This window comes from Pholcus phalangioides, unplaced genomic scaffold, assembly GCF_987345545.1.
Source record: "Pholcus phalangioides strain wild (caught in Gottingen) unplaced genomic scaffold, Ppha-v1.0 ptg000042l_1, whole genome shotgun sequence".
NCBI classification, from domain to species: Eukaryota; Metazoa; Arthropoda; class Arachnida; order Araneae; family Pholcidae; genus Pholcus; species Pholcus phalangioides.
The window spans coordinates 2,479,721-2,505,267 of NW_028301628.1; the positions used below are offsets into that span (position 1 = coordinate 2,479,721).

The window sequence follows — 25,547 nt, forward strand, 5'->3', positions numbered from 1 at the left end:
GTATAATATATCAATAAATACACTTGGATACACATTCTGGCACGTACCAATTTGTTAGAAATGTCTTAGAAGCAGGGTTTCTCGAATGTTTTCCACCTGTGGCAGTAACAAAGTACCTCTTCAAAAAACCTTTGTCAGCTCTACTGGGCGCGGTGCACAGAGTACACATGTTGTAGAGCAGTGTTTCCCAAAGTGGGCGATGGAATTGTCCAAGGGGGTGATTTAACATAGGATCCTATGGGTTTACTTGAGTTGGGGGGCGATGAGAGGATAAAATTTCTGATGAAGGCGATGGAACAAAAAGTTTAGGAGACTATGCTGTAGAGTAACGTTTACGAGGTGCATGTATGGTTAAGTAGTAGATGAAATTTGAGAATCTCCCTGTGGAATGCCAGATTTCAGATAATTACAGTCGAATCCCGCTATAGCAAACTCCAAGCAACCGGAGAAAACAGTTTGTTATAATGAAATTTCATTATAATTGAATTCCAGGTTTTTGCATTGTTCTTACCAAAACTTATCTGGGGAATTAGAAACAAGTTCATTAAAACGGGATTCGACTGTATATATGTTATGCATTTTTAGCAGAAAATGACTGAAGGTATAGGTACCTTCAGTCTTTTCCTTTATAGGAAGAAAAATAAATGAAATTTGAATATTTCCCCCAACTTGACAAAACAGACCTATAAGAATTTTAGTCCAACTGAATAAAGAAAACAGTGCTGTGGCAACACAGTAAATTTGAAAATACACTTTGAAATCCATGCTGTAAATCTGAAGGAACTGGATGAATGAGGTCAACACTGTACTTTCATCTTTCCCAAAATTTAATAAAGATGCCTGTTCCAGAGATTTATTATTAGTATTTCAACTGTATATTGTCCAAATTTATTTTCAAAAATCAAAGTAATAAATGAGAGTTGAGTACGTCCGATTTATAAAGCAAGAAGCGTATCTGGAACTGGTGCTAAATGGGATAAACAAGATACACTGCACGATTGTTTAAAAATCATAATTATAATCTCCCAATTAAAATCCATTTTCATTAAAGGAATAATCAGACCTGAATTCTTTTGGTGTGAACATTTTTATTAACTTAGTGGTTAAAAGTGCAAAAAACCTTTGGCAAATCAGTTACAAAAATTTAAACACACATCACATGCACGCACATAACCACAAACATATACTTTCATATTTTGTTATCCTTTTCCCTCAAATCCATGATATGTTTTCAAATTGTTACATTTAAAATGGAATCATCACATGTAAGATCAGATGCATAAAATTGTGACTATCAATAACACTGATGAACAAAAAAAGGAAATTTCCATTGATGCTGTGTTAAGTTCATTTTCTAAGTTTATTTAGTTCTCTCGAAGCCAACTTTTTGAAGCTTGAATTATTGTTCACAACAATTTCTTCAAGCATAAAAAGCTGTTCATCATTTACCTAATCGCAAGGAGAAAAAGAAACATAAGCAAACATGAAACATGACATTTATATACAGAATGATAGGAAATTCTCTAAAACCTGAACTAAATCACAAATGAAGAGAGCTGAAACTTAGTTATACAGAAAAAGTCCATTATAATGACAGTTCACAATCACAAAAATTCTATTACAATATGTGTTATAAGCAGATTTCCTATTCTTTCTGTTTGATTATAAAATTTTTGAAAATTACTTTGTAATCTGCATTTAAACGTCTTTTAAGATACATATTGTTCTATTGCAGTGAAACCTCATTGCAATGATAATCTATATAACAATAAATCGCTTTGCAGTGATATTTTTTCTAGTCTTGTTTGGAAATGCCTATAGTCTAATGTTAAACTACTGGCTCTCGATATAACGATAATTCCTCTACAACAGCGGTTCTCAACCGGTGCTCCGTGGCAAGTCAAGGAAAATAAAATGAAACAGTAAATCTGATAGATAAGAGAGGCCTACAAGGTTCTGCTATAAAATTATGTACAAAAAAAGGGCTTCTTGAATCAAACGACTCCGCCATAGAAATTATATACTGAAAAGGGCTCCGAGAGTTAAAAAAGGTTGGGAAACTATGTTGTAGAGTAGCAGTTCTCAATCTTTTTTGTCTCATTGCCTCCTTCAGAAGTTTTTTCTCCCATTGCCACCTAACGCAATCTAACCTATAGAATCCTATATTATACCCGTAGCCTCTATACTGCCCCTTGGAACATTCCTTTCCCCCCTCCCCCCGGGGTATTAACGCCCACATTGGGAATCACTGCTCTACAACATTATTTCTTGATCCGCACTGTGTCAACTAATGAACAGACCTCAAGTCATGAAATTGATTTTTGGTTGCACAGCAGTTGATTTTGTAAGACATTTTTGCATAGCATTTCATATTACCAAAGCGATTTAGTCAACCAACTGAATGATCAAACTTTTCAATTATCTCTTGAAGCATGTTTCTGCTCACTTCCATGACTGTACGGACTCAACATTTTTCAGCCAATCAGAAAGATTGGCACGATTTTATTAGTCATTCAGAAACGACTTAAAATGCTAAGTTCTGGCTCCCATGGTCTGTTAGTCACTGAGAGGCAAGAGTTGAATAAAATTCATCACATGTCCTATGTGTATAGAGGGAGAAACCAAAAATAAGAGGTGGCTAAAAAATTTGACTTTTCTCCATCCATTCTTTGTTATAAGTACCTCAGAGTAATTGCTACAAGGAGGTACCATGATAAGAGCCATCGTGTTCAATTTTGAAGAGAGAAGAAAAAATGGGCCATTTTAAGAATTTTCTTGAGATCATAGTGAATGCTTCCTAATTTTGAACTTGCTATAACCGAATAATTTTTATGCCTTAAACATTAGCTATTAGACAATCACTCTTTATAGCAAGATTCTCATTATACCAGACTTTTACTGTATGAGTATACTGTATAGTAGAGTGATTACTCCAGATCAGAGTAATTTTAATGTCCCTGTAGCAATACCGCCTATAGCAGAAAGCCTCCGCGTGAAGCTTGTGATGTCACTGAAGAAGTTAAACTCACCTAGTCATTGGATATAGCAGGCTGACCAATGTGCTATCTTTACCCTTTTTTGTAATAAATCCAATGACTAATAGGTGAGATAACCTTCTTCAGTGGCATTCATGAGCTTCATGCAGAGGCCTTCTGCTATAGGTGGTGTTTCCTGTAGCCACTCAAACGTGGTGGTTGCGTTTGCTCACTGTCGATTTTTTTTCAACCTCAGAGAGTTAAGCCCTGATTTAAAGGATTGTGTGCTTTAAGTTAGAAATATGGTGAGTATGAACTTTAGGGGTCCCTCATCAGAGGGCAGCATATACACTGGCGAAATAAATTAAGAGAATTTGCATATTTTATCGAATTTCATGAAAAGAACTAAACTGAATGTAAAACCACTGCTTCTAGACAAAAATGCAAATCTTGTACGTCAAATACATAAGCGTACACGTGTGTGTAGGCGGAGCCGGTAGAGAAACAGGCTTTATAAGCGCACATAAGTTAAGACGTATTTCGTTTGCTAGCACACCTCAGCGAATTTCTTAGTGTTATTTTGCAGCAATTGGTTAATTTCAAATTGTAACAGTAAAAATGAGTAACCACCAACGTTTAGATGATGGAATGAGGTGGCGAATTGTGGGGAGGCTAGAAGCAGGCCAATCTCAAGTCCAGATTTATAGAGAGTTCAATTTAACGCCCAGTGTCGTGTGTAACTTATGGAAACAGTTCCAGGATACCGGATCCATCGAGAGAAAGCCTGGGCAAGGTCGTCCAAGAGCCACGACGGCCAGAGAAGATTGTCATTTGTCGATTATAGCGAGGCGTAACAGGAGTGCTACAGCTTCTCAGCTCTCTCGTGACTTGTATGCAGCCGCAGGAACCCGTGTATCAAGGGTGACTTGTTTCCAAAAGACTTCATGAGAGATGGTTGCTTGCAAGAAGACCTGCTGTTTGCGTCTCGCTCACTTCTACGGACAGGAGAATCCGTTTATCATGGTGCAGAGAGCATAGAGATTGGAGTATGGATCAATGGGCGACCGTTCTATTCACTGATGAGTCCCGGTTCAGCCTAAGCACTGATTCTTGCTGTACGTTCATATGGGGAGAACCAGGGACCCTCTACCTACCCTCCAATGTCCGCGAAATCGACCATTATGGCGGAGGAGGTTTAATGGTCTGGGCAGACATCATGTTGGATAGCCGCACACCTCTCCATGTCTTTGAAAGAAGCACTGTGACTGGTGTGAGGTATAGGGAAGAGGTCTTGGAGCCCTATGTTCACCTTTTCAGGAGTGCAGTTGGTCCTGAGTTCATTCTAATGGACGATAACGCGAGGCCACATAGAGCTCTTCTGCTCGACGATTTTCTAGAGAGTGAGGATATTCACCGGATGGATTGGCGAGCCAGATCTACAGACCTTAACCCTATAGAGCATGTCTGGGACGCTCTGGGGAGGGCCATTGCAACTCGCAACCCCACTCCGGTAAGCATCCAGGGAATGAAAACAGCGTTGCTGAACGAGTGGGACCAATTGCCACAGGAAATGATAAACTGCCTTATTTCAAGTATGAAATCACGCTGCGAGACCTGTATATCTGTAAGAGGGGACCATGGCCCCTATTAACCCATTTTTTTGTTTATTCTGCAACTGCTGTTTCATCATACCTTCCGACTCCAATGAGTGTTACGCACGATCATGCGTGTGTATTACAATTATTGAATGGTTATTTGTTTTGTATTGTATCAATGCATGTACATATCAAATTTCATTAGAATCGGTATAGTTCTAGAGATAATCGACCAAGTCTGCAAATTCTCTTAATTTCTTACACCAGTGTAAAAAACTTTGTTTCCTCAAGATGGCTTCCAGGAGAAAGTGTCTCCTGCATAAATATGATGTATTACATAAAATTTATATAGCAACAAAATTCTGGAAGAAAAATTGTATGTGAATATGCTTTCCATCATACTGGCTGAAAAAATTTGAATGAGATTAATTATTTCTTTAGTTGTGAAGCTCCAAAATTTGAAGAAAAAAAGGATTTGCAGACGTTTGTTTTTAATGTATTTTTGCATTTTTGCAATATTGATATTTTGCATTGCACATTGCACATTTTTGCATTATTGATATTTAATATCAATAATGCAAAAATGTGTCCTGAAAATTCCAAAAAATTGATGCTCAGGTCTGAAAGGGATAAAGCCCGGAAAAAAAACAGTAAAATTTGCACGTCTTACTATTATACTGAAAAAATCCTACAACATTTGGGAAAAAAACTTTACAGACACTGATATTTGAAATTCTTGATTTTTGGCACTTTTCAAAACAATCTCAGTTATACTTTCAAGACACTTTAAATAATTGAAAAAGTGGCAAAAATAAAAAATTGCAATGATCGATAACTAAATTTTTCATCAAATTTTGCAGAGTAAATTTTTGTATAAAAGGGAAAGGACTACAGTTTTATGCCATTGATAGAATACGACTCAGACCTTCCCTATCACTGAACCACATAATTATAAAGCATTTAGCAAATTTTACGACATTGGAACATGGATAATTATGGTCTGCAGCATACTAAAATCATGAGGTGACACATTCAACATAGATAGGGTGGATAGATCATGTGATTGAGAAACCAGGATATATGAAAACATTATGTAAATTCACTGATAAAAAAAACAGGGCATCTTGAGTAAACATTTTCACAGGAAATTACTATGTCAAATTTAAAGAAATGGATAAAATTGCCCATTGGGAATAAAGCTTGGGCATTATATGGTTTTCACTTGAATCACAAATTTAGAAATATAACAAATATTGTTTTAATGTTTCTATATAATTGCTGCTGTTAGGTGCACAATTAGACTGGACAAATCCAGGTGCCAAATTGCCATGGTGACTGAAAAAATCTGCCTATATGGCATCTATAATTTTCTATATGTGATTACTAAGGCCCAGATTTTTTTTATCTAAAAATAGCACGAAAACTCAAAAAAGACACTAAAAACTAAAAGAAAAGCTATTAAAATAAGATGTAGAATTGCAGCAGGAAATTGAAATTTTTTTTTTTTTAAACAGCTCGTGTTTAAAAGTAAAAGGTTTTTTTTTTTATAATATTGAAAATCTTGTGTAAATTTATTCTCAACATTACATTTTATCAAAAACTACAATTGAAATTTTTCAAATTAACAATTTTTTAGCTATGAATGAATTTATAAAATCTGAGAGAGAGAAAACCAAAATATATAAATTTCTGCAAATAAAGTTTTATATTGAGATAAATGTCTTCCAACATCTACAGATGTTATTGGGGATATTTCAGGAGGGGGGGGGGGGATCTGATCTCAAGCTAATTCTTCAATTTTAAAATTTTTAGTCACTCCGCTCAAAACATCGGAAAATATTCCAAGTCCACTGTTTTTTTCCCATCACTTTGTCAAATATCATAGTAGCAAATTGGTCTACCCATCAAACATACTTAAATTGAATATTTAAGTTTTCAATATTCACCTGGCTAAACGAAGCATGCAAAATTTTAATGCATGCAACATCTTATGGATCAAAATCATTTAACGTAAATTTGAAGATGTTGAAATTTTCTCTTCTAACTAAAAAAAAAAACACACACACACAACAACAACACACAACACATGAAAAAATTATAATTAACTTTCGGAAAAGTCAAAAATACAATATCTAAGACTTTTTCTTGAGAAAAAAAACTATGCTTAGCTCTCAAGAAATTTGACTAACGCCTAATTTTTTTTTATTTGTCCAGCCCTGTATTAAGCCACCAGATGCGATTCAAGGGTCAGAACAAAAGTAGAATTTAAATAGCGTGTTTGTAAACTGTTTAGGAAAAATTGGACTGGTGATAGTACCCATCGAGATGAACAATATTTACAATGAAACCTATGGTTGTAATCCATTCAAAGTGTCAGAAAAGTGTAAAGTAGATTGTTGATGCTGAAGTTTCAACAGTAAGATGAAGTTACAGCTGAAGTTTCAACAGATATAATGAAATCATAAGTTGCACAATCTGGTACAGATCATCAAATGACTCAAAGGAAATGCTCAAAGTGACATCCAAGGGTGACTGGCAACTCTTTCGTAGACTCCTGTTGTCGTATTGATCTTGTTCGCTGTAACAAGGATTCTTGCAAAGAAATTCTTTTGCAGAGGCTACAGGTGTCTTATACACCGATGCTTTGGTGAGCCCCCACAAAAAGTCCAGGAGAGCGTGGAGGCCACGCCACAAATCTACCACGTCCAATCCACTGTCCAGAATATCAGAAATTCAAGATATGTCAGGCAGCAATGAGAAAGATACTGGGGCTCCATCATGCAAAAAAACACATATACCTCTTTCCAGCAGAGCAGAAATGACATCAGAAGTGAGGATGTGTGCTTGTTGAATGTGTTTTTAAGTTTTGCTTTCCAGACACTGAGTGGATCACAACCCATAGATTCCATTGTAAATATTGTTCACGGGTATTATCTCACCCCTCTAAGTTTTTATAAACACCTTGTATGCAAATGCAGCATACATTATTATCAGTGGATAAATTTCATGGTGATTCTTTTTAAATTTTTAAAGTTTGAATAAAAAAAATCCTGCAGTGTAAAAACTTCTTTTACAAGTCAATACAACGAAGTGCTAAGTACTGAATAATTCAATGTGTTGAAATATTGCATTAAACACACATACCCTTTTTCCAAAAGCTGTGATAACTTTCATCAATAAACTGCTGTACTTCAGATCCGAATTGTATGAAACAGACCATTCTTTCATCTTCTTAATTAGAATGTCAAATGAATGATCATCCATGAAATTCTGTAAAAAAAATATTCTCATGAAAATAGAAATGCTAACTGGAATTGTGTTTCACAAGTATTACAGATGATTCATAATTATTTATGGAGAAGAATTTATTTCCTTGATTTAGTTCAAATATTAATGTGGTTTTTTTAAAAAAAATTTTAAGTACGGAAAAAACTTTTTTGAATCGATGCAAACAGATAAATCAAATCAGGGTCATTAAATTGAAGTGCCTAATGAGAAGTAAAAAGTACAGATGACTGGATACCAAAAGAAGATAATTGCAAAGAAAAGTCACTTCCTCTGTGGGAAATCGAACCACCAACCTCAAACTTTCCAGACGTGTGCTCTACCATTAAACTACAGAGAAGAGACATTTTCTTTCCTACGATACTGTGTTCTTTTTTTGACTGAACAGGACTACACAATAGACTGCATCTTAATTCAGCAACAGCTCATAACGAAATTAGCCCTCCAGATGGTGATATAGGAGGTGCGATTCCCTGCAGAGGAATGCCACTTTTCTTTCCAATTACCTTCGCTTGGTATCCAGTCATCTGTACTTCGTGTAATTAGTGAAGAGGTTCAGTGTTTCGCTCTATATCGTCATCTGGGGGGCTAATTTTGTTACAAGCTGTTGCTGAGTTACGAGGCTGTCCTGTTTAGCCCACAAAAAGGAAAGGAACAGTGTTATGAAAGAAAATTATCTGTCTTTTGTAGCTTAATGGTAGAGCATGCACCCGGAAAGTGTGAGGTTGGTAGTTCGATTCCCCAGGGAGGAATGTTGACTCCTCTTTCCAATTATCTTCACTTTGTATCCAGTTATCTAAACTTTATATAATTAGCGAAGAGATTTCATCGTTTCAAATATGAAGTGTTATTACCTGCACACCAATAAGGAATGAAAGCAGGACGAACATACTTGCAGATGGCACAACCACATGAATCTTTTCCCTAGAAAAATTACAAAAATCAAACATTGAGTGATTATAACTCAAAGAAGAAAAGCACATTTTAATGTTTTTGTGCAATCATAAACCCTCTTCTATATTTTCTAGAACCTATAAATATGTTTGGCAGTGGTTGTCTTTCAAGCAGAGGAAATTTTTTAAAAAATAGTAGTAGAAATGTAATAAAATCTCAAGAACTTTTGAGAATACAGAGTTACATTGGCTAACAAACACCTCAGCTTATGAATTTTTCCGCTAATGAAGATTTTTTTCATGATTTTTAAGCCTCTGCTAATGAATACAAATTCAGCTAAAAAACATTTTTATTCATATGGATGCATGTACTAACATGAAACAGTCGTGTTGTGAGTTAAATTCCTGTGCCAATCATCAGAATAATGTCACTTGAGCCGAGTTAACTCATGTCCACATTGGAATCTTTTTCCAGATGTACCTACACCTCTTTCTGTAAATTTTTGAAGCATTTCATGTTGAATGAAAAGTTCAGCTAATAAAAAATGCATTGGGGGAGGGGGAAAGAACCTACATTTTCAATGCACATTTTCTTTCAGTGTAAGACTAAGCATCAAACTGAACAGCCTTATACATTCTAGAAGCTTGTTTTTCCATCTGCATGCATGAGACAGAAATAAGCAAGCTTACTAAATCATTAAATGGGTGGGAACACCTACGAACTTGACTGAGTTGTATCAAATCAGCTTTAGTAGACTAAAGCTCCTGTTGGTCATGTGCATAGTGTAAAATAATATCTTCAGTATCTTTTGTCTTCCTGTAAATTCTTATTTATCCAATTTTGAAGTTGTTTATTTTAGCCTTTGGTCAGTTTTTGTCTTTTTTTATGGGGCAGCTCCTGGAACAAATAAAACAATTTTCATTGAAACATATGGGAAATCATGTTTCGGCTTATGAACGTAATTTGAGAATGAATCATCTTTGTTAGTCGAGGTATCACTGTATATGTTCGAATAAGTGACATAAATGCCTATTGTTAATTATTGGTTACATATATATCATTAATTCTATGATGCGCAAGAATACAATGTAAGTAGCAGTACTAAGCAAATGAGGGGAAAAAAATTGGGCAATCGAAAAATTTAAGAACCAAGCATAATGACATTTCTATTGCTCACCACATTGACATGCTATAATTAAATAAATTAATATTGTACTCTCCAGCTGTCATTACAGAAAAATTTTATTCTTTTATCACCAAAATTCAGCATTCCTAAATTTTAGCCTATATAACACCTTGCATTTATTCTAGCCGTAATAACCAGCGAAGCTTTTGTGCTAGTATTTGCATAAAACTAATAGCAAAAGTGATTCACCTGATTTTTCTATAATCAGTCTCTTGAAGTTTTGCCGATTTGAAGACAGATGTGAACATTTCAACCTGGAATGACCCTGAAAGAAATATATGCTAAATATTTTATATATGTTGTACAGCATGATCTTGTTACAAATTTCTTTACGTCTCTTGAACGTAAAAATGACGTTCAAGAGACTGACACAAAGTTCATTTGTAACAAAAGTTTTTTTATAGTGGAATTTTAAAAACAATACATTATTCAAAAATACAGTTTGAAATTTCACAATGAGGATTTTTTTTTCTACTGTTCATTAATATTTTTTTAAAATTGAAATACTGAATATGAAAAATGGTCAATCAAAACAATTTAGATATCTAAGTGAAATTGTTAAATTCAAGTTTGTTCATCTGGGCCACAAACAAATATGCATATTCATATGTGTATAGGAAACGGTAAATCAAACATTAAAATCATTATTGTAGAAAAAGAAACAACAAAACTGAAATGGCATATATAACAGAGGAGAAAAAGCCATAAAAATGACCCGATGAGTTTCTTAGCCCTATATTTTTATTTACACTATATACCAGGGCTAGGCAAATCCCAGCCATCAGGTCGCCACGGCAACTAAAAAATGGTATTGGCACCTAAAATTTCCTTTATGTTGTAACTAAATTTCAGGCTGAGAGCAGCATTAAATGTTCGGAATTTATAGCAGCATATCAGCCAACATGGAAGTCGGTCACTATGCCCTGAAAAAGTAAAAAGAAGCATTATTTTAGACCTTTTCCTTCGAGTCAATTTTTTTTCACGCCTAAGCAGTTTTTCCTGGCACCTAGATTTTGCAATTTGTCCAGCCCTGATATATACAATTTACACTTATCGCTATTTAAAAATTAATAATACTGAAATAAAAAAACAGTGAATATATGTAATTTAGTGGAGGCAATTTAAGATATAGTGAAATCTCAATGTAACTATACTCTGCAGTATGAAAAAAAACATAGTGGAGGGATTAGGATTATATCAAGACAAGGCCGTAGTGAGGGGGGACTTGGGGGTCTGATCCTTTCCCCCGAAATGTGAGAAAATGACCGAAAAAAAAGAAAAAGATGGCCAAATCTATTTGTTGTCACTTTGGTGTCCCCCCCCCCCCCCAAACAAAATTTCTGGCTAAGGGGTTTGTATCAAGAGGCATGGTTTAACATAGGTAGACTACAGGCATTTCCAAACAAGACTTGAAAATGTATCATGGTGGAGGGATTTATCATTATATTGAGTATTATTGTAGTGAGGTTTCACTATACTTTGATCATTAAAATACATTACACAAATACATAATTAGAAGCCACAACAGGCAAATTGCCCAACAAGGTGTCTGGGAAAAAGTAAAAGGAGAAATACAAATAAATAGTACTACAAAAAAAGGCAGGAAAATTATGGTTGTCATAGTACAGCTACCCCAAAAAAAAAAAAAAAAAAAATATATATATATATAAAGCTAGAAAAAGCAATTAATATAACTAAAATATCTGGCCATAGAAATATGGTTGTTATTCTCAATATGGATTATTCTAATACAATTCTAAATATGGATAACTTGACGATTACTCTCACCGATCTTGCCATATTTCCTCTTAAAGGTGTCTATTATGGAGGAAGTTCATGACATCAGAAGGTAAGCTTTTCTCATGCATTTACAACCTTGTATGATAAAACTCCCTGCGATACAATAACTTACAATTATCCCTAACTAATAAAAGAACGTGCAAGGTTTGAGATATGAACTCAGGACTTTTCACACCTTAAGTGAGAATCATATCTCCAAACCACAGAACCGGATTACAGGATAAATTTTTAACTTACCGAACTCTTCGCTGTGCAAAAATGGTATCAACAGCCCTTCGACAACACTGGCACTGTATTTATCGCAAAGGTTTAAAGTCATATTGATGAGATTTCTATATGCATCATTCTTCATAGCCTGAAGAATGAACATTTTTATTATTTAAAACAAAAGCATTAATTCATCAAAATTTTATTTCAGAGGCATATATATATATAGTAAAAATTTTCCTTTATATTTTTCCAAGGAAAAAAATGGTTAAATAACAGAAAATTAAAAATGAAAGAGAAAAATGTACCACCAAAGGAACCTAAGTAAACGGTAGGGAAAAGTTAATTTCAGGAGCATGAAAAAGAAAAGCAGGATTTCACTGTAAGTTCTTTGAAATTTTTTAGAAAAAAAATATGACAAAAATATTGACACAGAATGAAAAATTAAAATGTCCTCATAAATTATTTTATTTTTGCATTTCTATGCCAACTGTACTGAAAAATGTAAAAAAAAAAAAAGAAAAACATTACAATAATCGAACTTTAACTTGTTCCGTAATCTACACAGCATGCACCATTCAAATAATTTTAAAAGAATATTACTAACAGTGTCTACCATCATCAAAAAGTTGTGAAGTGAGAAAAAAGGTCACAAAAATCAAGAAAAGTCACGAAATAAGAAAGTATGTCGCAAATTTTTTTCTCAAATTGAGAGCTTCAATTTTACAGAGCTTCCTGTGATGCCTCAATTAAAATTCAAAAGTAAAATTCTTCGATTTTATTGCCAAAAAGCATGTCTTCCCCCTTCCCCCCCCCCTTATTGAGGGGTCATCCCATCACAAAAGCCCAATAGATATCTGTGATCATGCAATGGTAATTGGCTGAATATGGTTTTTCCAGCTTTCCGACTTTCACACAAAAATTCGAGTCACGTTTTCTTTTAAAAAAAGTCATCACAGCAAACAGTAGAAACACAATTTTGTATGTAATTACATAAAATCTCAACAAAATGTTTCATTTTGTGAGCAAAACTATTCTGTGAAACAATAAATGTTAAATCATTAAAGTCCCTAGATAACGAGAGTTAAATCACCAACATTGCAAAATGACAATTGCTAAATCGCCAACATTGCCAAATGACAATTGCTAAATCGCCAGTCATCACCAAATAAGTTAAGGAAACGTCACTAAATTTTCCTTTGTGCACGTGGTAGACACTCTGCATTCTGAACAAAATACACAATTTGCGGTACCATGCGTTAAACCAAATTAGTTTCACCTGGATAACGACTACTACAAATAAAATACAGTGAAATTTCCAAAGAAGGGTATCATCTGTAATAGTTATTCCTAAAGTTTTATGTTTATGGCACCCTAAGGAATTGCAAATGTCTCATAGCACCCCTTACCCTAAGGAATTGCAAATGTCTCATAGCACTTCTTCCCATTACTTGAATCACGAATCAAAGACAATTCAGTGTGAGACTATCTAGTGCAAGACAATACAGCGCCGATAATTTATTGCAGTACTTGTGTTTTGCAAATAATAATTCCCTCCCCCCTTTTTTCGGACTTAGGATTGGCATACATACTTTCAAAATGCTTTGAAATGATTAAGAAAATAAGGTGTGATTAAAATTTTCTGACACAAATATGTTGTTGTCATAAAAAATGTATCGGAAATATATTTCTTGTATATATATAAACAAGATTTCAGAGTGTTCCCGAAGGATACTACAGAGTCAATGAAAAAGATTTACCCGATAGTGTAAATTATTTCAAAGATACCTGGATTAGAAGGCCAACATGAGGAAATTGTAGGAGATATTCAAAATTTGCTATAGAACTATGGAATCAGTTCAATGTATCCCTAGTGACAGCTTTGCAAAACCCAATAATAATACTGAGGGCTGGCATAATTCTTTCAGTAGCACTATTGAAATCCATTATTTCAATATTTGGAAATTCATAACAGCTATGCAGAAAGAGGAGAAGCTAACAAAAATTAAATTAGAGCAGTGCATCTTCACGGTTAGTAGTAAGTCTGGAAAAAGTGGGAAGGGAATTGTTATTTACAAAACACAATCACTGCGCTGAATTGTCTGTGTTGAATTGTCTTGCACTGAACTTAATTCTGATCAATTTCAATCTGAAATCATTTTAAATGATTCTGTAATGATTTGAATTTGATTTGATTATCACTAATTTTGAAATTATTTTCCTCCCAAATATATCTTGAAATCATTCCTTTCAATAATTATGTAATTATTCTTTAATTGATTGTGAAATAATTTTTGTTAGAAAGCACAAAATTATTTCCCATTGTTTTATAAAGGTTTTTTTTTCACTAATTCTAAAATTGTTTCAAAAATTTAAAAATTATTTCTTTCATTTTTAGAATTATTTCTTTCATTTTTAGAATTATTTCTTTCATTTTTAGAATTATTTCTTTCATTTTTAGAATTATTTCTTTCATTTTTAGAATTATTTCTTTCATTTTTAGAATTATTTCTTTCATTTTTAGAATTATTTCTTTCATTTTTAGAATTATTTCTTTCATTTTTAGAATTATTTCTTTAATTTATTCTAGAATTAATTGTTTCTCAATTCTTTCAACCATTTTTTGAAAATGATCGTTGGGCCACAACATAAAGCTCAGAGGGTCAAATATGGTCAGTGGAGCCATGTGTTGAAGACCCCTGCCTCAAGTGCTTGAATACCCTTGTATATGAATAACGATCACGCCACTAATAAAAGAAGGTGGCATCACTATCGCCATAGCCTGGATGTCTCTCGGTTCCAATCACCCCCAAAGTACTGTTTATGAGACACTGATTAGGAACCATAGATTTGTTTGATGTCAACCACAAAGATATAAAATTCAAATGCATTCAACTTTCACCATATTACTATATAGAATTGTAGCTATAGCTAGAAAAAATTTATGTTAACACATTGTGGATATTACACAGCAAAATGAGTTCTCCTCAGTTCTCTCGCATTTACAGTACATGACAGAATCTTAATATTTGATAATCAAATATATCGCATCCACCATCATGCTCCCTTGTTTTATACTGAAGTAATTAGAGGTCATGTTTACATAAGTATTGCAGTTAGGTTATAATGTGGGGACAAACCACATTCCTGGCCACATTTACCATCATCTTTACCTATGAGAAATGCATTTACAATATGTTAATATACGAGCAACTCTGAATGGTGTGAATTGATATTTCTAACCTACAGACCAACCATAGCCCCCGCTCTGTCTCCCTAGGGGATATTTCTAACCAGTTTTCTGATGTTCAGATAACTTGTGAACATGACGGTTATCAAAGCATGATGGAAATTTGAAATAAACTTGACTAAATAACTCACTCTTGGGTACAACACATAGTGAATGACAGCAGTGGCAATGGTGAGACTGATAGGTGGGTCAATATTCATCACACAATCAAGGAAAGTTCTAACCGCGGGTATGGTGGCTTGAGATACATTGACTTCTTCAAAGAATTTTCCGACCTAGAAAAGAAAAACCAAAGGATGATAGGGTATGCAATAAAAAGATGTCTGCTATTATCACACGCCACATTTCATTAAAACAATCTTTTTTTATTGCCACAGGAGATCACCAACTGCATTGTTTACAGTATGATGTCATATTGCAAGAAATGTATTAGTATGAGAGGGGACCATATATTCATTACTAGTAATTTCACATTCAATTGTGCAACATATTGTTCCGGAGAATTTGTCACACAAGTTCTTGAAATGAGCAAAGGATGAAACAATTTGCTGGACGTCACAGACTTATTCACAGAAACAGCTATTTATATAAAAAAAGCAGATATCTTGAAGGGACGTAACCTAAAAATAGTGAGCGCAATCTACAGATCAGACTGTGTCTTTCAATTAAAATTTTACTACTGCTTCATAGTTCCTGAAAAACGCCGCCACTTATAAAGGCGGAACAGACCTAGAATTTTCTACTATCTTCTCAGATCATCTTCACACTTCTCCTTTGGCATCATCACATCGCTTTATCAGAGCCGTCACCAAACATTCCAACTAGGGAATATTTAGAGGGGTTTACAAAAAAAATGTGTTATCGATTATTTACATTTTAAAAATGACAAATAATAAAACATAATCGCTATCTACATTAATTTTCTTAATAATATGTTTTCTCCAGTTAATAATATGTTTTAGACATCCTGAGCTGATGACCCTCAGTGTACTGAGTACATACCACGGCTGTTGTGTGACATAACTTTTTCCACATTATACAACTGTGTATCCATAAACAAGGATCAGAAAATGAAGTTTTTATTGTAATTAGAGCAGTGATCAACAATCTGTTGATCATGACTGGCAAAAATATTGGAAGGTTGCCATGTAAATCAGGAGCATCAGCACCTATGGAATAATACATTGTTTGTGACCAGAAGATTAGTTAGTAAGAAAGAGCAGTTTGTAAATTGAAGGTCAGTAAAATCGAGCATTGACTGTAATTCCATGAAGAGGAAGACAAATTAGTAAAAGAGTCGCACTATATAAAGTAGTCAACCTTGTAAATAAAAGTAGTCAGGTATTTTGCCAGTTAAATTTGGTTGCAAAACCCTTATAAAGACATTGGAAAAGTTTTAGACCTGCAGGTGCTTGGCTTAAGCTTTATGTTAGAGATTTTGATTTCTGAACTAACGATGGGATTTCTCGGCTCTGTGCTACAAAATGTTATGGTCGCTAGAGCATTCTAATAAATACCCTGACTAGAGATGTAAAATTCTCGAGAATAATCTTTAGAAGAATATTCTCTGGAAGGACTACTATTATAAATAACTTGAGAATATTATTATTCTTGATGAGAATATTCTCCTGTTATTTATAATATAAATATATGTAATATTCTTGACAATATTCTCTGAAAGGACTATTTTTACAAATTACTGGAGAATATTCTTATCGAAAATAAGATTTATTCTCAAGTTAGTTATAATAGTCCTTCTTCCAGAGAATATTCTTGAATATTCTCCTTGATGAGGATATCCTTCAGTTATTTATAATAGTAGTCCTTTCAGAGAGTATTCTCAAAAATATTTGTAATAATATGAATTACTAGCTATAATACCCGGCGCTGCCCGGGTTTTCTTCAATGAGGCTTTTTTGGATCACGTGATATCTCCATCTCTTTTTCTTGAGGGACATACAAGCCGTGTCCAAGTCAACCGATATGACGACCTGCGCGATTCATGAAATAAACAAATATAGATTTACACAGAAACGTAGAAATGAATATATATTTTTCTTTTTTAAGGGGCGCTAGGTATTTCGATTCCCCCCCCCCCTGAACTTCAAGTTATCCATCTGTCTGTTCCAGCTTCCAAAAATCCTTAGTTAAAGCTGTGGAATTTTTTCGATGCACTTTTCATGGGCTCATAACTAATTTTAAAATATCCTAACCCACATGAATTTATGCAAATAAATATCAAAAGAGACAATATGGAGACATTAATTTTCATACTTGAGAAGATATAAATGAAATCAATGATATTGCTCAAATATCCAACTCAAAAGTATAGGTTTGGCTAATTACTTCATATTTAATCTCCTGGGCTTCGTATATCTCTAAGTGAACTGAATATTTCAAAAATCGAGAATTCAATACAATTTTTAAAATTATTGATGGGGCGGAAAATCCTACTAATTTCCGCATTTCTACAGTAAAATCGACAATTTCAGCACTAATTTCTATGAGGATCACCCTTTTCCTGACTCTCAAAGCGATGCTGATGATGATTATGACGTCTATTCAAAAAGCCTCATTACTGAGAGTATATTGAAAATGTGGCAAACCATTATATAGGCATAAACTATTATACATATACTAACAGGATTAAAGAAGTGACAAACCATTGTAAAGGCATATACACGTCTGAAACGCATTGCTAGGGAACCACGGTAACCAAAGTAAAAGTTCAGAAAATGATTGTTGAGGCCCAAAAACCATTGTTGCCGGACAGTTTTTTGCCCGTTCGGGGCATTTGCCCTGGGCTGATGAAATTTTAAAGTAGCCTATCGTTCAAGTCGGGTCCCATTTGGTATATATGCAAAATTTGGCGACGATCAATCTAAAATTGTAGATTTGTATAGAGAACATACACACACACAGACAGACAGACAGACAGAAAATCAATTTTATATATATAGATAATAAATAATCTCTATATAAATAACTTGAGAATAATTCTTATTACTTTCAATAAGAATATTCTCTAGTAATTTATAATATGAGGCATTTCAAAAAGAATCATCCAATTAAAAAAAATCTTAATTATTCAGCTTTTAATCTGCTTTGATCGAATAATGTATAGGTAGAAAAAGGGAAATCTTGAGTTTACATAATTGCTGACAGGTAGCACTAATGCTCTTCCTTCACCGCACTTCAGTGCTTGTCAAGATTGGCTTTTCCCACAGTTAGAAAACAATTCTGATGACTTCATTGTCCAGCAGGACAGGGTACCACCACACTGGAGCTTGGATGTTCAAGAACTTTTGCACAATCATATTTCTAAACGATGGATCAACCATATGGGACCGGATGATTCAGTTAAACTGCACTGGCATCCAAGATTTCCGGACCTCACAGTGTGAGATTTCTTCCCGTGGGGGTTTATAAAAGACTATGTTTATGTGCCTCCCCTTCCAGCAGGCCCATCATTTGGGGGTCGGGGGCCATTGCCCCCCTGGCTTTTGAAAATACACTAAAAATGGTATATATATTTACAAATATATATATACATACATTGAGTACATGTTCTTTGCACCGCGCCCTCCGGAAAAAGTTGAAATGACAGCTTTGCCTTCCAGCTACATTAGCCGAACTGAAGATACGCATAACAGCAGCAGTGGAAGCAGATGTAAACATGCTCGTAAAAGTTTGGGGCAAATTTGACATATACTATGCATCCCAAGGTGGACATATCGAGCACCTTTAATTTGGTTTGTAAAAAAACATTAATTTTATATTACATGACTAATCATAATCTTAAGTGTCTACGTGCAATATTTTTCATAATATATGCATTTCAAATCGGGTGATTCTTTTTGAAATACCCTGTAGTAGTCCTTTGAGAATATCCTTGAGAATATTCTCTGCCCCCGTCTCTCTTCCCATCAAGAAGACAGGAAATGTTGAAGTTTGTAGCTCACAATATTAAAGTTTGAAAGTAAGAATATGAAACCAACATAGTTGAGAATTGCTCAACTTTTAAAAGAAATATGAGTGATACAGAATTTAAGTGTATGTACATTGAAGAAAAACAACAGTTCTGTATCTTCTTAGAATGAAGGTGATTGCATAAGAATAGCTTCCTTTGTCAATCAACTTTGAAATTTTACTCCTTGCTTTGAACTAATTTCTGAAAATTTATCTAATTTTAAATAACTTTTTAAGGTTTTAATCTAAAGGTTTATAAAATATTCGTAACCAAACTTTTAAAACCTCTCACCATGACCAGGAGAATATTCTCAAACTAAAAGTTGTCATTATGAGGTGATTATGCCAAAAATTGTTTTGTTTTAAATATTTCAGGCAATGAAAACTGATTTATATTTCACAATATCAACAAAATTAGTAAAAAAATTTGAATTATTTAAAAGAAAAATAAATATTCTCGATTATTCTCCAACTTTTACATCCAGGAGAATATTCTCAGAATATTCTCGTTCTCTGAGAATATTCTCACCTCATATTTCTAATCCTGACCTAGAGGAAACAATACTTACCAAATCAGCAGGAATATTTTTCAATATGCTCACATCAATGGAAGTATTTTCTTTCGTCAATGCATCCTTTATTTCAATCAGGTTCTCCTATAAAAAAAAAAAGAAAAAAATCCAACTGTAATAGGCCTAAATACAACTATGACCCATGTAAGCTGAAACAGAATGACTTCACTGGAGTACAGGGTGGTCATAAAATAATTTTGCCGATGCACAAGTCCCTCAAAACAAAAATCAATGAATACAAATTCAAGATATTGGTGTTTCAAAGTATATACGCTCGAGAGTGAGAGAAAAAAATATAGTTCTCACCGTTACGGTCTGAGCAACAAAATTTCAAAAATTTGAATGGCAACACTCACTTTTATCCATTGCTAAGTTATCGCGAATGAAAAACCATGAATGCCATTAGAATGGTACCCGGAGCACCATGAATGCTGGTGCAAAATGCATTTCCCACTCGAATTCTTTTTCAGCGCGACCCAACCCGCAAGGGTAAAAGGCTTATATCCCTGGAGGGACAGAGCCCGGGGCCATGACTGGTTTGTCGGTGCAAAATGCGAAAAAAGAAAGATCTCTCCAAAAGAATTGGTACCCTAATCCCTCTGTGGCTAACTGAAGTAGTAATGTGATATGCATAGGTTGTTTTCACACGGCATCTAGCACGAGCGTTTATCATGCTACAGGCACTGTTCCAATGCCCTTTCTAGTTTTTTACTGTGCCCATCACTTTTGATGCATAAAAGTTAGTGTTGCCATTTGAATTTTTTTGAAATTTTGTGTGGCTGTAACCGGGAGGGTTAGTGCTTTGTTTTTCTCTTCATTCTTGAGCACATAATTTGAAATGCCTATATATCTGGAATTTCATTTGCATCAGTTGATTTTCACCAGTGCTAAGGGTGTAATTTACACAGATTTCGCTAAAGCATTTGATTGTATTAGCCACTCTATATTAATGTACGAACTAAAAAAATTGGTTTGTGATGATACTAGTAATTTTTTGTTCCGCATCTGAAAAAACGAATGGATTTTTGTATCTTATGGCAAATCTCTTAGTGATGGATTTTGTGCAATATCCGGAGTCCTTCAGGGGTCTGTCCTTGGACCTCTATTGTTTCTTATTTTATTAATGGCCTTCTCGCTTCTATTCATGATTTCTTATTATTTGCTGATGATTTGAAAATATTTGACTTTATTGTAAATTTTGAATCTTGTTCTGTTATTCAAGATAAGTTAATCTACATTTACCACTGGTTTGTATTGAGAATCATCCACACTTGAATATAAACAAATGTTTTATTATGTCTTTCACCCGTATGAAAAATCCTATCCTATACTCTTATTATATTCGACCTGATATTGTACAGAGAAGATATTCTGCTAATGACCTGGGTGTAATCTATATCTCTGATTTTAACTTTCGTGATCATATTAATGATATTTGTACAAATTCATATCGCAAACTTTGTTAGCTTAAAAAGTAACTAAAGATTTCACCAATTTGGATAGAATGATTGTTCTTTTCAACTCTATAATATGATTAAAACTTGAATATGCAGCTGTTGTTTGGAATCCTCATTACGATGATGATATTGAAATAATACAGAATTCATTTATGCAATATTTGCATTTTAAGAAATTTAGAACACATGACCATGGAATTTCAACAACTTTCCTTTTTCAAACTTTTTTAATTACCAAACTCCAAAAGAGAAGAAATTTCGTTTTTTTTAAATTGGTCTGGCGGCGGTTACTCAATGGTAATATTGATAGTTCTTTTCTGATATCCCTAATAGGATTCTTGGTCACACTGTACACCACCAGGTCCAATAAATTATTTCATATAGCTCTTTTCAGGACCTTAACTGGTCTTTCTTGTATTAACAGATTTTGTATTTTATATAATAGTTTACCCGATGAATTTGATATACTTGCAAAACCTACTAGTAAATTCAAAGAATTTCTTCTCTTCGAATGATGAGCAATTTGTTTCTTTAAATGATTTATTGTGTGTATAAAATATATATATATATTTTTTTTTTTGTTTTGTTTATTTATTTTTCATTTTACCTTTAATCGTCGCGTTTTTATTAATTTTTTGATCCAGTGATTTTACATGGGCTTTGATTTTACTTATTTTGTATTGACTTGTGTTTGTTTTTATTTTTTGTATTTCATATCTGTGTATTGCATTTTATCCAGATTTATTTTAATGTATTTACATTTCTGTCTTACCTTGCTGTAATTGGATTGTTTCTGTAACTTGGGATATTTAAATAATTAATATATCGGCATAGTTATTTTATGATCCCCCTGTACATAGTAATCAAATTTAATGAGTTGTAAATATTTTTCACTCAGATGTTTCTTCAATGGCATTTAGGTCACTTACTGACCTGGTTCCTTGCTTTTTAGGTTTAGGTCACTCTTGTGATCTCTCTCTCTAAAAATCACTCTTTTAATCGCTCAACTGATATTTGTCCCCTTGCTCTCTAGATCCCCTCTTCTGATCACTCCCACGCTTGAAAACTCTCTTAATCACTCGTTTCATCATTAACTGACCTAGTCTCATCTCTTTCTAGGCAGAAGCAGACTTATGGTTTTACCACCTGTAGGCAACACAAATTTTCCTGCTTTTCTCCCAATTCATAATTTTCTCGAACACTCATTCTCAAAATTTGCCACCCATTTGAACTTGCCACTCTAGGCTATAGCTAGCCAGGAACAGATATAGACATAATCCCTTTTATCTTTTGCAACTTTTTTTTAGCCATTTTCTTTCTAGCATACAAAACTGTTTATTCCTGGTCAGCGCTGGTAGGCCATTTTCTTTAATGTGTAGTTTTGACATTCAGAAAATTTTAGTAATAAGCACTGTTTTGTTAACTGTTTGAAGTTGCTGAAATGTACCTATGAAATTTTTCCTCTGTCCAGTATTATTATTTCCTTAGGCTTCTGGGACAGGACCATGTACTTGCCTTCGAAAAGGGTTCTATTTTTCAGTCCATGATTTCTCGTTATCACTGATAAAAAAACAGTTTTTGCGACCATATCCTTTATGAAGGGTAATGCAGATTGCATCTGAAGGACAATTTTGAGTGAGAACTGAGACCAGGGGCGTAGCCAGAAATTTCATGTGGGGGACCACTTTCATTTTTGGGGGGGGGGGGAACCAAAGTGATAGAACAATAGATTTGGCCATCTTTTTCCCTTTTTTTTTTTGGTCATTTTCTCACATTTCGGGGGGGGGGGCAGAGCCCCAAGTTTTCCCCCCCCCCCTGCCTTGCTATGCCCTTGGCTAAGACGCTCTCATTCAACTCAAGGACAACTTTTTCAGCAGCAATGGTGATGTGGCGGTCGACTTGTGTTAGTGGATGATTATTACGATTCAGAAATTTCTGCAGGTGTTTCATTCAGAAATTTTTTTAAAAAAAATATGTAACGGATGCAATGTTTAACAAAGACTTTGTTAATTGAATTTAAATTGAATTGAATTGAAAAAATTTAAAACAGTGTTTATTTAAACATTTATATGAGTGATATTAATTTACTACCAGATTTCCAACTTAAAACCATCAATTTGGTAAAACAATTTACTTAGGAAAAAAAACAAATGGCACCTTTTTGAAATATTTTTGATGTATTTTTCTGCTAGTATTTTTTATTAAAATGTTAGTATCATAAAAAAAAAAAAAAAAATCCAAAACAAAAATCCACATAAAATTTTGAAACTTGGAGGGTTTGGACAGTTTCAGACAGTTTTGGACACTTTATCCCCCGTGTCCTATCCAAAAACAGTTTCGGACATCCAAAACCCCAACCCTGTTTTAAAGTATGTAAACAAAATTTGAATTGTACAAAAAGGGGAAAAAAATCAAGCATATACTGTATAAGTGTATTTGCATAGTGTGATTGAACATTGATTGTGTAACTTGACCAATAACATAGCTGCCAACTTCGGAGAATAAGAATTCAGGTTTTCGCGCGAATCCAAATTCTGTATAAAAATAAATGTAAAAGAGATCTTTTTTAAAACATTTAAGGGATTTTCCATTAGTGAAAGTGAAATTTTAAGGATATTTTCCCATTGCAAAAACCGTGGCACCACGTAAACCAGTACGTTAAAGTCCTTGGGTTAAATTACCTCTCAAAAATCAAATCTCCAGAACCAGATACATGCGATAACCAGATACACATGATCATGTCAATTTTGGATTTCGAAAGGCTGGATTGATGCTTCCTGATTGGCGAATTTCGTGTTTTCTCCCGAAAGATGGAATTTTTTTTGTGATTTGATGAAATGTGACAATTCACACAATGCTCATGAAGCAGCAGGTTTTTTTGTTTTTTTAAATTCTTGGGAAATAATTTTTTTCTCTAAATGTAGGGGTTTTACACGATCACGGGCCAAATTCGGGAGATAAAATAATTTTTCAGGAGTCCGGGTGATAGCAAGTAGAAATCCGGGAGACTTGGCAGCTATGAAATAACTTCATTAATATGTAGTAATAGAGTACAGTATTTTTAGTTTTCATCAATCTTTTTGAAATTTTTGGCATGTTTTTCCTCACTCAAAAAAACTCCATTTCTTGAAAACTCTCTATCTCAAAATTTTTTTCAATTTTGTTTCTATTTTTTCCCATCAGTTTCGAGATAGAGAGGTTTGACTGTATTTTGTGAAAAAAAAAAGATGTAAATTTTGCCATCCAAAGGGACACCAGGAATATTTTGGCAATGGGGCCTGTGCAAGAAACAGGCCCGCTTTAAGCACAGGATCTGTCACACTGGTAGTGCCACATTAATTCATGGGGACTACTCAGGAACCTCACAAAAATGAGATTGGGATTTGAAATTTTCGAGAGTAAGCTGACAAATTTGCCATGTAGGGCCTTGGAAAAATCGCCCCCTCCCCCCGGGTGGTGGGGCCCATGACACTCTTAAGATGACCCTGCAGACAGGGCAGCTCTGGGTAAGAATATGAGATTCAATGACTTTTTTTCAAATTAACATGGTAGGAAAGGGAATGAACTACCTGGCTGATGCAGTTTGCCAAAACAGCTGTTTCATTACTATCTTGCGGATGAGCCACCCCAGCATCCACACCGTCGCTACAACGAGACCAGCTTTCGTCAGCAGCTCGAGGAGATCTTTCAGCTGGCTCCAAGCCATCTTCCCCGATGGTGATCTCGGCGATGTAAGAATTGTACTCAATGTCAAATGAAGGGATACTACTGCCACAAATACTAGTGTTTTGCTGGTTTATATTAGAGACGTTGCTGAAAATCGGAGACCATACTGTTGTCTGACAGTTTTCTTCTTCCTTCTTGAACCGAGAGCAGACGGCTAAATACTTCCGTTCGTTTTTCTTCGAGACTGGCAATTCACCAGCAACTGGAAGCATTTTCCCATGGGTGCTTCGAAATCGCTCGGGTATTTTGACCAAGTCATTGAAAGATTTAACTAATAATACCGCGTGCTACTGACAGGTCCAAAAAAACAAAAACAAACCTGCGGCGTTGCCACGAAAAAACTTCAAAAATGTACAGGGTTTTCTTTTTAATTTTTCTTTTGTTTTCTTCACTAAATTTTTTTTAAGAAGACTTTGCTGCCATCTACTAGATATTTTTGACAACTTGAGTGGTGAAACCGAAACTACGAAATAATAAGATTAATCTAGTCGAATCCCGTTGTAACTAATTCCAACAGACCCGATAAATCCCTTCATTATAACGAAATTTCATTATAAAGGAATTCCAGGTCTTTGCATTTTTCCTATGTAAACTTATCTGGAGGATTAAGAAAAATGTTCGTTATAACGAG

At 34.3% G+C, this 25,547-nt stretch overlaps 1 protein-coding gene across 1 annotated transcript; it reads right to left on the bottom strand.

The window, feature by feature from the left end:
• Positions 1-1,341: 1,341 nt before the first annotated feature.
• On the bottom strand, positions 1,342-25,235 carry LOC149063882 (uncharacterized). The gene is made up of 8 exons (XM_089255049.1): positions 24,760-25,235; positions 19,731-19,817; positions 15,324-15,467; positions 11,973-12,090; positions 10,125-10,200; positions 8,710-8,779; positions 7,715-7,840; positions 1,342-1,449 (listed from the first exon to the last, which is right to left on the bottom strand). Exons 1-8 carry the CDS (start codon positions 25,126-25,128, stop codon positions 1,348-1,350), a joined length of 1,092 nt encoding a protein of 363 aa, XP_089111175.1. The 5' UTR covers positions 25,129-25,235; the 3' UTR covers positions 1,342-1,347.
• Between the last annotated feature and the right edge of the window lie 312 nt (positions 25,236-25,547).